Source organism: Mustela putorius, unplaced genomic scaffold (genome assembly GCF_011764305.1).
Source record: "Mustela putorius furo isolate JIRA1106 unplaced genomic scaffold, ASM1176430v1.1 tig00000151_pilon_pilon_pilon, whole genome shotgun sequence".
NCBI lineage: Eukaryota > Metazoa > Chordata > Mammalia > Carnivora > Mustelidae > Mustela > Mustela putorius.
The window spans coordinates 8722530-8737400 of NW_025421296.1; the positions used below are offsets into that span (position 1 = coordinate 8722530).

General features: G+C 39.3%; 1 protein-coding gene across 2 annotated transcripts in view; it reads left to right on the plus strand.

The window, feature by feature from the left end:
* The window catches only part of NSMAF (neutral sphingomyelinase activation associated factor), a 57630-nt gene that overhangs the window by 12467 nt on the left and 30292 nt on the right, over nt 1–14871 (plus strand). For both annotated transcript variants that reach the window (XM_004768787.3, XM_004768788.3), the window contains exons 2-6: nt 5160–5249; nt 8300–8378; nt 8474–8541; nt 8622–8658; nt 12731–12781. In XM_004768787.3, coding sequence (XP_004768844.1) covers nt 5160–5249; nt 8300–8378; nt 8474–8541; nt 8622–8658; nt 12731–12781 — 325 coding nt within the window. The remainder of the gene's footprint in view (nt 1–5159; nt 5250–8299; nt 8379–8473; nt 8542–8621; nt 8659–12730; nt 12782–14871) is intronic.

The window sequence follows — 14871 nt, forward strand, 5'->3', positions numbered from 1 at the left end:
CCTGGGATAGAGCCCCACATCGGGCTCTCTGCTCAGCAGGGAGCCTGTTTCCCTTCCTCTCTCTCTTCCTGCCTCTCTGTCTACTTGTGATCTCTGTCTGTCAAATAAGTAAATAAATTAAAAAAAAAAAATAGGGATTTCTCAGAACCTTTTTCCTCCTGAGGATGTGCTTTGAAAATCATCGTGCAAAATGCCATGAAACTTTATTGTAAGAATTTGTGTATACAATTTTAAATCAGGTGTAACACTTCAGTAGAAAGAAAATGCACACTCTGAAAAATTCCTTAATCCTTTAACTTCAAATAATATGATTTGGTTCTGTCTGTTTACCTTGTATTTTACATTTCTTACAAAATACGTGTCTTGGTAAATTAAGGAGGACATAAGTTACTTGCCAAGATCATTATCCAGTTCTACAATAGTTGATATATTTTTTGATTGTTATAAAAAAACATAACGAAGGCTTACCGTCATAGCCTCTTTTAAGTGTGTAGTACAGTAACGTTGTGGATGTTCACTCACACTGTCGTGCAACAGATCTCTAGAGCTTTCTCATCTTTCAAAATGAGCTCTCCCCCCACTGAAAGCAACTCCCTGAAAAGGAGCTCTGCTTTCCCTGTAGGACCAGCTCCTAGCAGCCACCATTCTGTTTTCTCTTGGTAAGAGTTTGATGACTTTAGATACTTTATGTGAGTGGAATTATGTAGTATTTGTTTCAGTGCAATGAGGTTATTTCACTGGCATAATGGTTTATCAGTGTAGTAGCATGAGACAGGACTTCCTTCTTCTTCTTTTTTTTTTTTTTTTAAAGATTTTATTTATTTATTTGACAGACAGAGATCACAAGGAGGCAGAGAGGCAGTGAGAGAGAGAGGAGGAAGTGGGCTCTCTGCTCAGCAGAGAGCCCAATGCGGACCTTGATCCCAGGACCCTGAGACCATGACCTGAGCCGAAGGCAGAGGCTTTAACCAACCCACTGAGTCACCCAGGTGCCCAGGACTTCCTTCTTTTTTTAAAGCTGGATAATATTCCACCATATGACTATATGACTATAGTCATATATGACTATTCCACATATGACTATACCACATTTTCTTTAGCCATTCATCGGTGATGGACGTTTAGGTTGCTTCCCCCTCCTGGCTATCATAAATAATGCTGCCCTGAGCACGGTGATGCAAATACCTCTTTTGAGATCCTGTTTTCACTTCTTTTGGATGAATACCCAGAAGTGGGCCTGTGGCTTGTGTGGTAGTTGTATTTTTAATTTTTGAAAGAACCTCTGTACTGTTTTCCACAGCGGTTGCACCATTTTACAGTCCTACCAACAGTGGGCAAGGGTCCCAGTTTCTCCACATCCTCACCAACATTTGTTATTTTCAGGTTTGTTTTGTTTTGTTTAATAAGGTATGAGGTGATCGCCCCCTTGTAGTTTTGGTGTGAGTATTCATGGTGATAAGTGATATTGAGTATCTTTTCAAATACTTTTTGGCCACTTATATATCTTCTTTGGAGAAGTATCAATTCAAGTCTTATGTCCATTTTTTAATTGGGTTACATTTTGTTTCTGTTGAGCTGTAGGAGTTGTTGGTTTGTTTGTTTTTTTTTAATATATCCTGCGTAGTAACGCCTCATCAGATATGTGGTCTGCTCATATTCTTTCCCATTATTTAAGCTGTCTTCTCGTTCTGTTGATCTTTTTCTTTGCCACACAGAAGTTTTTAAGTTTGATGTGGTCACTTTTATTTTTGCTTTTGTTGCCTGTGTTTTGATGTCCTGTCCAAAAAATCATTGCCAAACACAGTGTCGTGAAGCTTTCCATCAAGTCGTCTTCTGGAGTTTCATACTTTCAAGTCTTGCATTTAAGTCTTTAATCCATTTTGAATTAATTTTTGTATGTGATCTTAAAGTAAGGGCCCAACTTCATTCTTTTGCATGTGGAAATCCAGTTTTCCCAGCACCATTTTTTGAAGAGATTGTCCTTTTCTTATTGTGTGGCCTTGGAGCTCATATTTGAGCATATGTGAGGTTATTTCTGACCTCTCTTCTGTTCCATTGGTGTATATGTCTGTCTTTTTGCTGATTTTGATTTTGTGTCGATTACTGTAGCTTTGAAATATGTTTTGAAATCAGGAACTGTGAGGCTGCCAACGTTGTTTTTCTTTCTTAATCATTTTAGCTATTCAATTCCATGTGAATTTTAGGATTTTTTTTCTATTTCTATATTAAATGCCATTGATATTTTGAGAGGGGATTCCACTGAATCTGCAGATCACTTTGGGTAGTATGGACACTTAATAATAATATATTGTAATGTTATATATGTAATATATAATGTATAATAATAGGAATATTTTTTATTTTTTAAATATATAATTGATATGTCTAAATAAAATTATTAATATACTATTATATATAATAGGATTGCATATTTTTTACTTTTTAAAAAACTTATTTTTAATTCAAGTATCATTAACATCGAGCATTATATTAGTTTCAGTGTATAAAATAATGATTCAACAGTCCTGTACATTACTCAGTGCTCATCCCAAGCGTACTCCTAAACTCTTCACCTGTTTCAGCCATCTCCCCACCCACCTGTCCTCTGGCAACCACCAGTTTTCTGTAGATGAATCTTTATTTTTTTTTGGTCTCTTTTTTTCTTTATTCATTTGTTTCTTAAATTCCACATATGAATTAAATCATATGTATTTGTCTTTCTCTGATTTATTTAACTTAGCTTAATACCCTCTAGACCCACTCATGCTATTGCAAGGAATAGGACTTTATTTTATTAATTATGTGGAAGAGCTGGTTGTCTATGAAGGCTACCTGTGCTTCATAGAAATAAAATTATGCCATTGTCTTATTAAAGATACTTATTTTCTTTTACCTTCTCTCTAAGAGGAGGAGTGGGAAGATAGGGTTAAATAGCTCCAGCTCAGGTCATTAAGGCATGACCTAAAAATAAGGGTCAAGGTAATTCAAAAGGATCTCTCTGAGTTAAACCTTCATGGAAATTATCCCATGCATCAAAGGATTGTTCTAGCAATCCTAACTCTTGTGATTGTATTGAAATTCAGAATAAGTATTAATAGTGAGCATTTTACTTTGAGCTCTGGCATTTTAGCCCGTGACTAATTCTTGTTCATGAACTTAAAGACATAAATAGGCTAATAAAAAGTTACCTAGTAGGATGGTAAAGCTGGTTCCTGCTGTCATTAGTCTTTATGAGTTATTTTTCTTTTGGCTCAGCTTTCTTTGTAATGAGCAATGTCTTCTTATTCCATGAATATAGATTCTTCTTTGTAAGGATATTTATTATAGGCTTTTGACCTCCTGTTCTCTAGAGAGAAGTTCTCGAGAACTTCAAGTTGTGTCCTGCTTGTTTTGGTCTAGTTCTTTCATAATAGAGGCTGGTGATCTTGGGTTATCCATTCTTATTTAAGTGTGAAATACGTAATTTCTGTGTCACTGTGGGCAGGCCTTTTCTGTTGGGCTTCAGTATGGGATCATGCTATAAAGACCTGACTCTTTCAAATATTCCTATCCATGGGTCTTTACAGCTATTTTGTGTTTTCTAATAATAATCTATCAAACTGTTACTTGGAATGGTTATGTCTTCCTACTTTTTACTCCATAGCCTTGCTCTCCATGGGGCTCCTTTGTACCTAATATCTTTGATTTGGGGACTTTTGGGAAGTCCTATGATTTAAGTTGGTTTTCTCCTGATAGGCACTTCCCACTGGAGGTGTGTGCCGTTCTGATTTCTGATTGCTGCTGATTCCTCCCATCTCTTTTCCATTTCTCACAAATTTGTTGCTCTCATCTTCCTCTGTGACTCGTCAATTTTCTTTAGTCTGTGGTTTTTTAAAAAGTATTTTCTACTCAAATTTTGGTGGTTCTTCTGGAGGTAACAGAAATAGACACACATGCTCAATCTGCTATGTTTATTGGAGACCCTGTCCCTAACACAGCAGAATTCCAGTCCCACACTCCCCCTGAGAGCTTTTCCTGGAACTCTGGATGCCACTGGTTTCCTGGATGAAAACACTTGTTTCCAGTTATTTGCCACATACTTGTTTCTGTGGCCATACAACTGAATTAATACCTTTTCTTATTACCTTATTTTGGTTGTGTGTGTGTGTGTGTGTGTGTGTTTAAGATTTTATTTGTTTATTTGACAGATGGAGATCACAAGTAGGCAGAGAGACAGGCAGAGAGAGAGAGAAGGAAGCAGGCTTCCTGCTGAGCAGAGATTCCGATGCGGGGCTGATCCCAGGACCCTGGGATCATGACCTGAGCCGAAGGCAGAGGCTTTAACCCACTGAGCCACCCAGGTGCTACTTTATTTTGTTTTTAAAAGTTTAAGACACTTGGGCGCCTCAATCTGTTGAGCATCTGCCTTCAGCTCATGTCATGATCCCAGGGTCCTATGATAGAGCCGCTTATTAGTAGCTGGACTCCCTGCTCAGCAGGGAGTCTGCTTCTCCCTCTCCCTCTGCCTGCTGCTTCCTCTGCTTGTGCTCTCTTTCTGTCAAATAAATAAATAAGATCTTTAAATAGAAAAAGAAAGTTTAAAACACATTAAATTTTAAAAGGAACTATATTTTAATCCTATTCTGTTCAATTTATTTATTTGTTCAATACCAAAGCATTAGACTTGTTATTACAGGGAACTATCTAGAGATCTACCACTCAGAGGCATATGATCTTGTGGAAGTAGCAGGAAAAGTGTAACTAACAATGAGGCAGAACACTAGACCAGGAGGGGTGTACAGCCTGGAAGGGGAGGTAGGGAAGTCTAGTGGCCAGCCAGCAGAAACAAAGGATGAAAACTCCAAAGGTGGGAAAGCCCCAGGGTTGGATCAGACGAGAATAAGTTTTATTTCATAAAATCTGGGGTTTCTCTTAAAGGAATTTTAAAAGTCCATCTATAAGTAATTTTATTTATTGTATCTTTTGCTCAGCTAGGCAAATCTGTCTGTTGCTTTCTCCCACTGAATAGAGGACAGCATCTAATATATAATACACACCTATGGGTATTTGATAATTTAATGAATAATCACTTCGGGAACAGATGCTTTAAATATTCTGCTTTCTTGTGCTTAAAAAAATAAACATGAGGTTTTATTTTGTTCTGCTTTTCCCAAATTTAGATTTTCCTTGCTCCTACTTAACTTGGAGGAATATTACTTTGAACAACACACAGCTGATCATATTCAGAACAAAGGCGGTCAGTATGAAAGGTAAGGAAGATGTTCGGATCTCTGTGAATAGACATTTCCCTTGTCTGGTATTTCTAAAATGAAATGTATGGTCATATAGATTTGTCCCCCTTTTGTACTGGGAGAGTAACGAGAAAGGAGGACTTCAAAGTTGTTGCTATAACTTCAGATATTTTCTAAAGCTGAGAAGCAGTGTGTACGAATTCCTCTAATGTGAGTGTCTAACTCAGCTGGACAGGACTGATTCATCCCAGCTCTTTTTTCTTGTGTCACTTTTGTACTTACACTCTCAATTATTTGGGTTATGGTGTTATAAAGTCATAATCATAAAACACCAGAGTCGCATAAAAATCAGTACTTTCAAAATGAATAATTTGATTTGAACTGGACGCAAAGTCAATTTTCTCTATATTGTATTCATTACTGTGTATTGCTATAGAAACACATTTGGTTTCTTTCACCACACTTTTTGAAAGCTGTGTACAATAACGTGTAATGAAGTATTTAGTTTAAAATGCCAACTTGGAATTAACTAAGATCAGAATTGTTCCCACAAAATTGTATCTGCTGATGATTTCCTTTGGGGATGTCCCTTAACTGTAGGTCATAACTTGATCACACTTTGATATTAGATAAACTCTATAATTTTTTTAGTGTTCCTCAGCTTTTATCTTGAAAGGACCACCACAGCCATGTGATATTTGTTTAAACACAACCTAAAGAGAGAATTACTTAGCTTTTTGTTAGGGAACTTATGGCATGTCTGTTTCCTTAGCAGTCAAATTAGACGATTCTTGTTCCTTGAGATCAGCACCTTGCTTTCTTCTGGAATTTTGCTCATATTCTTCTCCCTAATTCCATACCTCTGTTTTTCCTCCCAGTACTCCTCTGCTGTATACCGTAAAACATTTTGCTTAAAATTAAGTGCATTTGTTTATTATTTTTTTTTGCATTTGTTTATTATTAAAACACCAATATAAGCTAGCAGCCCAAAACCTGTTTTTATAATTTTTAAGTTATTAATGGAGTTCAGTGGTACGACCCATGGAAGTAAATTCGTGATATCTAGCAACATTGCATGTGCATTTACCTATTGATCTAGCAGGTCTACTTGTAGGGAACTATCTCACTATCTTACCATGGGAAATATAGAAATGGAAATATGTACAAGGTTATTTATCATAACACTACTTGTAATTGTAAAATACTGAAAATAATCCAATAGGAGACTGATTGAATAAACAATGGAATGTCCTTGTAATGGAGTACTATGCAGCTGTAACAAAGGAATGAAACAGGTGTAGTGCTGTGGAATGATCTCCAGTATATATTCTGTGTGAAAAATAAGAGGCAGAGTACTGTGGATTGCATGCTATCTTTCACATAATTATGAAGGGAGAAGAATAATTTTTTGGTTGTATTTTAAAAAATTAAAAACATTTTAAATTATATATTTAAAAAAACATAAACTAAAAGCTAATGAAAGTGATTATCTACAGAGAAGGATCGATGGGGAAATAATATAAAATGGCAACTAGACTTCTCTGACTGTTCCTTATTTTATAATTTTGCCTTTGGAACTGTAGAAATATTTTAAATATATTTTAATATAGACTTAACATTTCAGAAGAAACAGTAAACCTTATAAAATCAAAGAGAAAATGAAACAAGTGAACTTAACTATATGTATGTTGGAAGGTTAACCACAGAGAATTATTGTAATCAGCTTCACAACATAGTAATTTGTGTCTCTGGTGAGATACGGCCTAAGTTGAAAAAGAATTGCAAAAAGAGGTTGTAAATGTTTTAGTTGTAATATTGTTGTTAGTAATTTGGGTATTATTATTTTGAAACTGGCTTATTCACATGTGCACATAGATTTATATAGTTAAATGAAGTAAATGAACAATATGTCTATGAAAAGACAAGACTTTCAGGATGAAAGACCTACAAATCTAATAGTAAAGGAGTTAAATTAAAAACCTAATGTTATATTTGAATTGGAAATGTTTGTATAGGTTCATATACTTTTCTTTTAAAAGAAAGTATTTGCAGGGCGCCTGGGTGGCACAGTGGGTTAAAGCCTCTGCCTTCAGCTCGGGTCATGATCCCAGAGACCTGGGATTGAACCCCACATTAGGCTCTCTGCTCAGCAGGGAGCCTCCTTCCCCCTCTCTCTCTCTTCCTGCCTCTCTGCCTACATGTGATCTCTGTCTGTCAAATAAATAAATAAAATCTTTAAAAAAATTAAAAATAAAAGAAAGTATTTTCTAGCTCTCCCCTCTGGAAAGACCTAGAAACAACCCGGTAGCCATGAGCACTGAGACTGTGCTGTCCGTACCACTTCCCACAAAAAAAGAATGAGGGCTCTTTGAGAAGTTGCTGAATCAAAAAAAAAAAAAAAAAAAAAAAAAAAAAAAAAAAAAAAGAAGTTGCTGAATCTAAGTCTGGGGCAGGAAGGGTGCAAGGTGAGCCTGGCCCGTCTTGTCCTACTGGCAAGTAAGGGAGGTGTCAGAAACTACCGCACATTGAATGAAAAGGGCACAAGAGCCCACTGGAAAAATTAGGCAACAAGTGGGAAAAACTGAACACCGAAAAAGAGCAATGCCTGTAGTGGTGGAAATGTGTCAGAATCACTAGAATCCACAAGTACACGAGATGTTTATATCACCTGGCAGGGCTCCTAGGACACCAACTCATTATTCTAAAACTTAATGAATGGGAGATAAAGAATCAAGCTATTTTTTCTGCTTTCTTTGTACAAATTGTACTTCAAATCATAGATAAATACTATACTCCAGATCATATATATATATATATATATATATACTGTAAAGTTGTTCTTTGTTGATGAATTCTGGATAATAAACAAAAGGAATGATAAAAATTTCAGTTCCTAATAGGATTGGGTTGGCAAACCATCGGCCTGGGGTCAATGTAATTAAAATAATTATATTGTTGTTCTTTCAGTTAATGCTTTAGTTCTCTACTTTCTAGTTAAAATATATTATGATTCTTTTTTGACTTTCATTGTGTTCATTAATAATAATCCTTTGTACTTTGATCCTTAGGAAAATCAGAGGCTCCTTAAAAATATGTTCAAAATCAGTTATTTTTGAACCAGATGTAATATCCCAGCCCATCATTAAGGTAAATGCATTTTAACTTTGAATAGAGACATTCCTACTTTTTGTGTATATTTTATCTTGCTTATTTTTATAATATTTCTCTCAATTTTTATCCAGATTCCTTTGAGAGATTGCATAAAAATAGGAAAACATGGGGAAAATGGATCCAATAGACACTTTGCAAAGTATGTCATTCTCACTAACTGTTTAATTTTACTTCTACCAAAATAAGTTTATACATTAATGACTTTTTTCTGCATTGTAGGGCAAAATCCGGGGAGATTTCACTCATTTTCAGTCAGGTAAGAAACACATAGTAAATATTTTTTTCTAACCTGAGTGAAAGCAGGCACACAGACACAGACACACACACACTTTTTTTTTCTTTAGCACTGACATTATTTGTAGAAATCTCAGATGAAGACTGTTGGCATAGATGTTTACATGTTTTTAAGATTTAACCATTGAGAACTATATTTTTTTAAATATAGTTTATTTAAAACTCTGAGATCCTTAATATTTGGGTTTGGTTTTTTCTTTAAGATTTTATTTATTTGAGAGAGTTAGAGTAGCACAAGCAGAGGGAGCAGCAGACAGAGCTAGAAGCAGGCTCCCCACTGAGCAGGGAGCCCAATGCGGGACTTGGTCCCAGGATCCTGGGATCATGACCTGAGCTGAAGGCAGATACTTAACTGACTGAGCCACCAGGTGCCCCAAGATCCTTAATGTTCATAAAGTTGTGTGATGCCTACAGGTTTATGGCTTTATCCTCAGGAGTCCTGCCAGAGTGTGGGGGTTGAGCTGGAAGCATTGCAGTCTCTCCTGCAACTTCTGAGCCATTCAGAAGGTGGGAGGCCAGCAGCACAGCCCTGAGGGGGATCTCAGGGTGACTGCTGGTGACAACCGAGGCCCCAACTCAGGATGTGCCATCTCATACAAGTTAGGAGGCTTGGGGTCCTGACCTTTTCTCATCCCAAATTTATTCGGCATACATATATGTTCCCAGTGTCATGCTTAATACCAGCAACACAGAGAAAAAACACAGTTTTTCTCCTGTCATACATGTAGTTCATCTATTTTAGTTTAGTTTTGTTTTTTTCTTAACTTACAAATAAGATGGGAGTGGAGGGACTCTCTCTCGTGCTTTTTGCTCTGGATTTTTACCTTGTTCATCTCTAAGGTGAGAGGATTAGAGATCATGTTGCCCCAACTATGTCCAGAGCCCTAGTTCCATGAAGTGTTCCAAGGAACATCCTTCCGCGCTCAGGTAAGTGTAGGAGAAGCTGTGGGAAGCAAAGATATGGCTTTCTCTACTTCGGGACCTGACTCAGTGCCTCAGCAAATAGAGAGAGGGTCTGGAGGAAGCACCGTGAGCATCTCAGGGAGGAAGAAGGCTGGGAGCAGAGGTGCTCCCAGTGGGTTTTGGACCACTTACCTCTTCTTTTCATGGAGCACTTTTTAACGTATCTTGAAAAATATTTTTAAAAAGTTGGGAGATACCACATTAGGTAGTTTTCTAGGTCTTCCTTCCACAGGTCAATGAATCTTAAGGAAGAAAGCATTTCACAGCCTATCTTTGACTTCATGTTGTTTTAACCGGCATAGAGGCAAATGCTTGTAGCCATCTGCTACTGTGGGTTGTGGGGGCGGGGGGAGCAGAACACAATTATTAATAATTCAGGCCTGTACCTGTGCTCTTGTTGTTTCTGAAGTATCCTTCTGCTTCATGGTCTCTTGTTAGAAAGTCCATATCTGGAAAGGAAGAAGTACTTTTTCAGTTAGAAGTGTGGTTTCCATTATAAAAATTACCCATTTTACTTTATTTACAAACTTACTAGAAGAGGTGTCATGCCAGGCAAACTCAAAACCAGCTTCACATTTAGGGGTGACCAGTCATTAGTTACTCTTTCTAGAATTATTTCAAGCTTCCTGGATTAAGTATACAATCAAAAAAAAAAAAAAAAACAAAAACAAAACTAACCCCAAAACTCAACTTTTTACCTTAAGTGGTCACAGTGTTTCAGAAATAATGTTATGGTCCTTTAGGCTTTTAGAGGATTTTGCTTCTTTTGCTTCCAAATTTTCTTTCCAAATTTTAGAAAGTTTTAGAAAGTTTTCCAAGTATTAGAGAGTTTTGCTTCCAGATTTGCTTTCCAAATTTTAGAATAAAGAAGGGTGTATGTGTGTAAATAATAGTTTTTGTCATGCATTTTTATATCCAGGAAATATATTTAAGGTTATGAAGCTATGGGAAAAACAAAATACCAAGAGCCCCTCTCCCCAAGGACTTTTCCTTGAGATCGGGGAAGAGACAGTAAGCAGACATCTTCTATAATGAAGACAATGCCGACAGGACAGAAGGCTAGAGGATGAGGAGCACGTGTGCTGCGGTGGATAGAACCGCCAGGGCGGCGCGTGAAGGCACACCGCTGGAGGGCTGAGTGAATGAGCCAGGCAGTGCCCTGAGCTGCAGAGGCCCTGAGAGGGAGCATCCTGGTGGGCGGCAGGTGCGGTGAGGAGGAGGGTGCCGGGGGCAAGGCACAAAGGTCTGAGCGGTGGCAGGGACCATGTCACAGAGAGCCTGCGGGCCAGAGTTAAGAGTCCAAATAAAGGACAAAAGCGAACCCCCCCTGGAAAACTGAGAAGAGGAGGGGTGCCCCCTGCTTTGTATGTATTTGCACAACTCTTGGAGGCCAGGTAGAGAATATGCTAGGGGCAGGGGGCATGAGCAGAAGCAGGAGGGCCTTTTGGGGTGCTGAGAACTCAGGGGTTTTGGATCAGGATGGTAGTGATGGCAGGGTGAGAGGTGGTCAGCATCTGCATGTATTCTGAAGGAAAACCCCACAGATGCACGATACAAGGGAAGTTGCAAGGTACAAGGGAAAGCCATCAGGAATGATTCCCAGCAGGGTGGATAGCCATGCCCTTTATTGCTGTGAAGAAGCCTGGAGAAGAACAGGCTTTGTTTAGAATGTGGCCTCTGAGAGGAAAAGCCTGGTTGGCATTTGGGAGCATTAGTGTGGGGGTCTCCAGGAGGAGACGGAGATGAGAAAGAGAACGGGTTAGCGTGGGTAACACCCTGGGGTTGGTTGAGGACTCCCAGGGGCTGGTGTGCACAGAGGGTCTAAGGGCAGAGGCCCAGCAGCTCTGCCAGGGCATGGTTGGGAAGACAGAGGGTCGCAAGGGAGACAGTAGGAGCAGCGGGTGAGGTTGGGGAGGGCCAGGAGCCAGCGGCTGGAAACCATCTGGGAAACTGCTTTAGGAGAACCGTGAGCTCTCTCACATGCTCTGAGAAGCAGAATCGAGGAAGACCTTAGAACAAACTCCTGGGTTTGGTGACATGGAGATCCTCTGCACCTTTTATGACCTTCTCATGACTGGGTTTCCATAACATGGTGCAGCTGAAAACCTGTCTTAAGCCCAAGACACAGTACAGCCAGCTCTTGCAAAGGGTTTTGCCACAAAGAGGAACAGAAATGGCAAAAGAAGGATATAAGACCAAGGGAGGGTTTGTATCAGTGGTTTGTTTCAAATGGGAGAAAGTGCAGCGAGCATATTACACAACCAAAGTTTTTGAATAGCTGACATGTAGAGGGAGGTCTGCATTCTGTGGCCTAGTCCAGTGACTAGCTTTGAGGACCCAGGCACACCCTTCACCGAAACAGGAGGGAAGGCAGGGCTAACGGGACCAGCTCCATGTTGATGGCTCTGGGGGTGACACTGCTTGTTGGACATGGTTACTGACCTACAATGTAAACAGCTGGCTGTGTGTATGAGGCACTGTGTGCCCAGATCACCTCTAGAGAATTTCTTGATGTTAATAAATGTATTTCATACCATAGTAACTCTGTTTCACCCATTTCTTAGAAAATAGGCACTTAGATTGGCTTCTTTCACCCATCTACTTGGTTACTTGGGACAAGTACAGAATTCATAAAACATCTTAAATATTTTATTTATTCAAAAATTGTTGCTACTGGGGTGCCTGGGTGGCTCAGTGGGTTAAGCTGTTGCCTTCGGCTCAGGTCATGATCTCAGGGTCCTGGGATCGAGTCCCACATCGGGCTCTCTGCTCAGCAGGGAGCCTGCTTCCTCCTCTCTCTCTGCCTGCCTCTCTGCCTGCTTGTCATCTCTGTCTGTCAAATAAATAAATAAAATCTTTAAAAAAAATTGTTGCTACCTTGTTGCCTTGATGAATCTCTTTTTAACTTAGTATTTGTTATTCTTACATCAGTCTAAGATTAATACAAGTACTTTTGGAAACTGAGATTATGTGACGATGATTTAAATTCCCTTCATAATACACTAATTTATGGTAACTCATTATTATGAAAATTTTTAGTTATTTTACAAGTATTGATTTTTCTGTCTCAGGTGTATTTCATTAAAGAACACAACATTGTTGCCCCTTATAAAATAGAAAGGGTAAGTAAAGCTTTTCATTTATTCCTAGCAATTTGCGTAGTGATTTTAAGCAATAAGTTTTTGTGACTTTATTAACATCTTTAATCAAATATAATAATTATGTGTGTTTAGAAACTTCTTACCAGCAGTTATAACAAAATTACCCAAGGGAGCCACAGACTTTAGTCCAAGAGACTTCAATTAACTCTTTGACTGAAAAACAAATGTGTCTAATAAGGGAGAAAAAAAAGCTTAAATTATTAGATTAGAAATTGAAATCAGAATATGTATCATTTATAAGATTATTTGCTGGATATTACTGAGAATGTATTTTTTTAAATGCTTGAGAAATACTGATAAGTTATAAAATACCCTTATTTGGGAGCTCAGTCATAATTTATAAATTCTCTTAATTGGGAGAAGCTATGAGTAGACTTAAATTCAATGTCTGGTTTTCCAGGACTTATCAAGGAAGCATAGATGTTACATTTAACCATTTTGTGCTTTATTTAATTCTTTTGCTTCAGCTTAATATATAGTAAAGGGTAACTTTGACCAAGAGAGAGTCTTTATAGGACTGACATCAGGCTAGTGCTCTGCATAGTGCCACCTCTGTGAAGAGGAAGAGCCACCCTCTCTGAGCAAAGAGCCCTGCAGGCTGAATGTCTGTCTCTGCAGTGCTTAGTCCGCACCCGTGGGACATGTGGACCACACACTGCGGCCTTGGGGCTTTATGCGCAAGAAACACTTGCATGTGCCAGTTAGTCAGAAACCACAAATATGAGATTAACTTACTCTCTGGTGGGGCTGTTGGCATTGGGGAAGGATAGTTCTTAATGGGGGGGGGGGCATCCCTTTCACTGCAGCCTGCTCCCAGGCTAAACCAGACACCCCTACTATACCTTCACCCCTGCTGTTGGATAGTACCTCCGTACATTGACACAAGCCTCATGGAGGTGGGGATGCCTCTCTCCCAAGCTGAGAACCACCGCCTGGAGGGCTCTCCCTCCTAAGGCTCTCCTGATACCCACTTGAAGGGCAAAGCTGTTCTTGGCCCACTGAAAAGTTATGTAAAGGGAGAGGAGGGAGGTTGTCTGAAGCAAAGAAAAGCACTTTTTTTCCAGTGTGAATTAGAACACCCGAGGATTTCCAGATTTAAAAAAGAGGGGAATAGTGACACTGATGGTGACCATGAGAGATGACAGAATAGAAAGTGCTTGTTCCTCTCATGGTGGCCCTGATTCAGTCAAGGATACATGGACTGGTCCCTTTTGTGATAAACCTGGAAACCAGTTAAGAGGCTCTGCACCCAGGTTAGCATGAAATGAGCCTCATTGAGGCTGATGGGGATGTTGGTAACATCCTTTCAGTGTGGGCCCTCTCTAGGCAAAATACCACGTGATGGGAGGGAACTCCCAGCTCCCAACTTCTGCTGGGGAGGAAGAGACAAGACTGGACTGTGTACCCAGTGTTCTGACTGTTGTGGTGGCTGCCCAAGAGACTGGCTTCTGTCTTGCCTGTCTTGGAGTAGCGACAGGAGCTGGCATATGCCCTAGATGCATGGGGCCATTGAAAACAAGGGGGAGCTGGACATCTGGCTGCTGCTCCAGGGGACCCATAGTCCAGCAGACAGGGGACAGAGCAGCCCAACAGACTCTCCCTCGGGGCAAGGAGAAGAGGACAGTGTGTGACACATCACATTAATCTTTACAGTATATAACCCCTCCGTCATCCTCCAAGCACCTAAGTATTTGAAGCAGACGTTGACAGAATTGAAGGGAGAAATTGTTAGCAACCCAGTAATAATAGAAGTCCTCAGTCCCCCACTTAGTAACGGGTAGAACATCCAGACAGAAGGTCATTTAGGAAACAGTGGGTCTGACCAACACTGTAGACCAGATGGACCTAAGGGACACAAAGAACACTCAACCTAACAGCAGCAGAGTCCACATTCTTCTCAAAGGCACACAGAACATTCTCTTGGCTATATCACGTTAGGTCACAAAATGAATGAAAATAAATTCAAGATTAAAATCATATCAAGTATTCCTTTTGCCCACCATGGAATAAAACTACAAACACATAGAAGGAACATTCACAAGTGTGTGGAA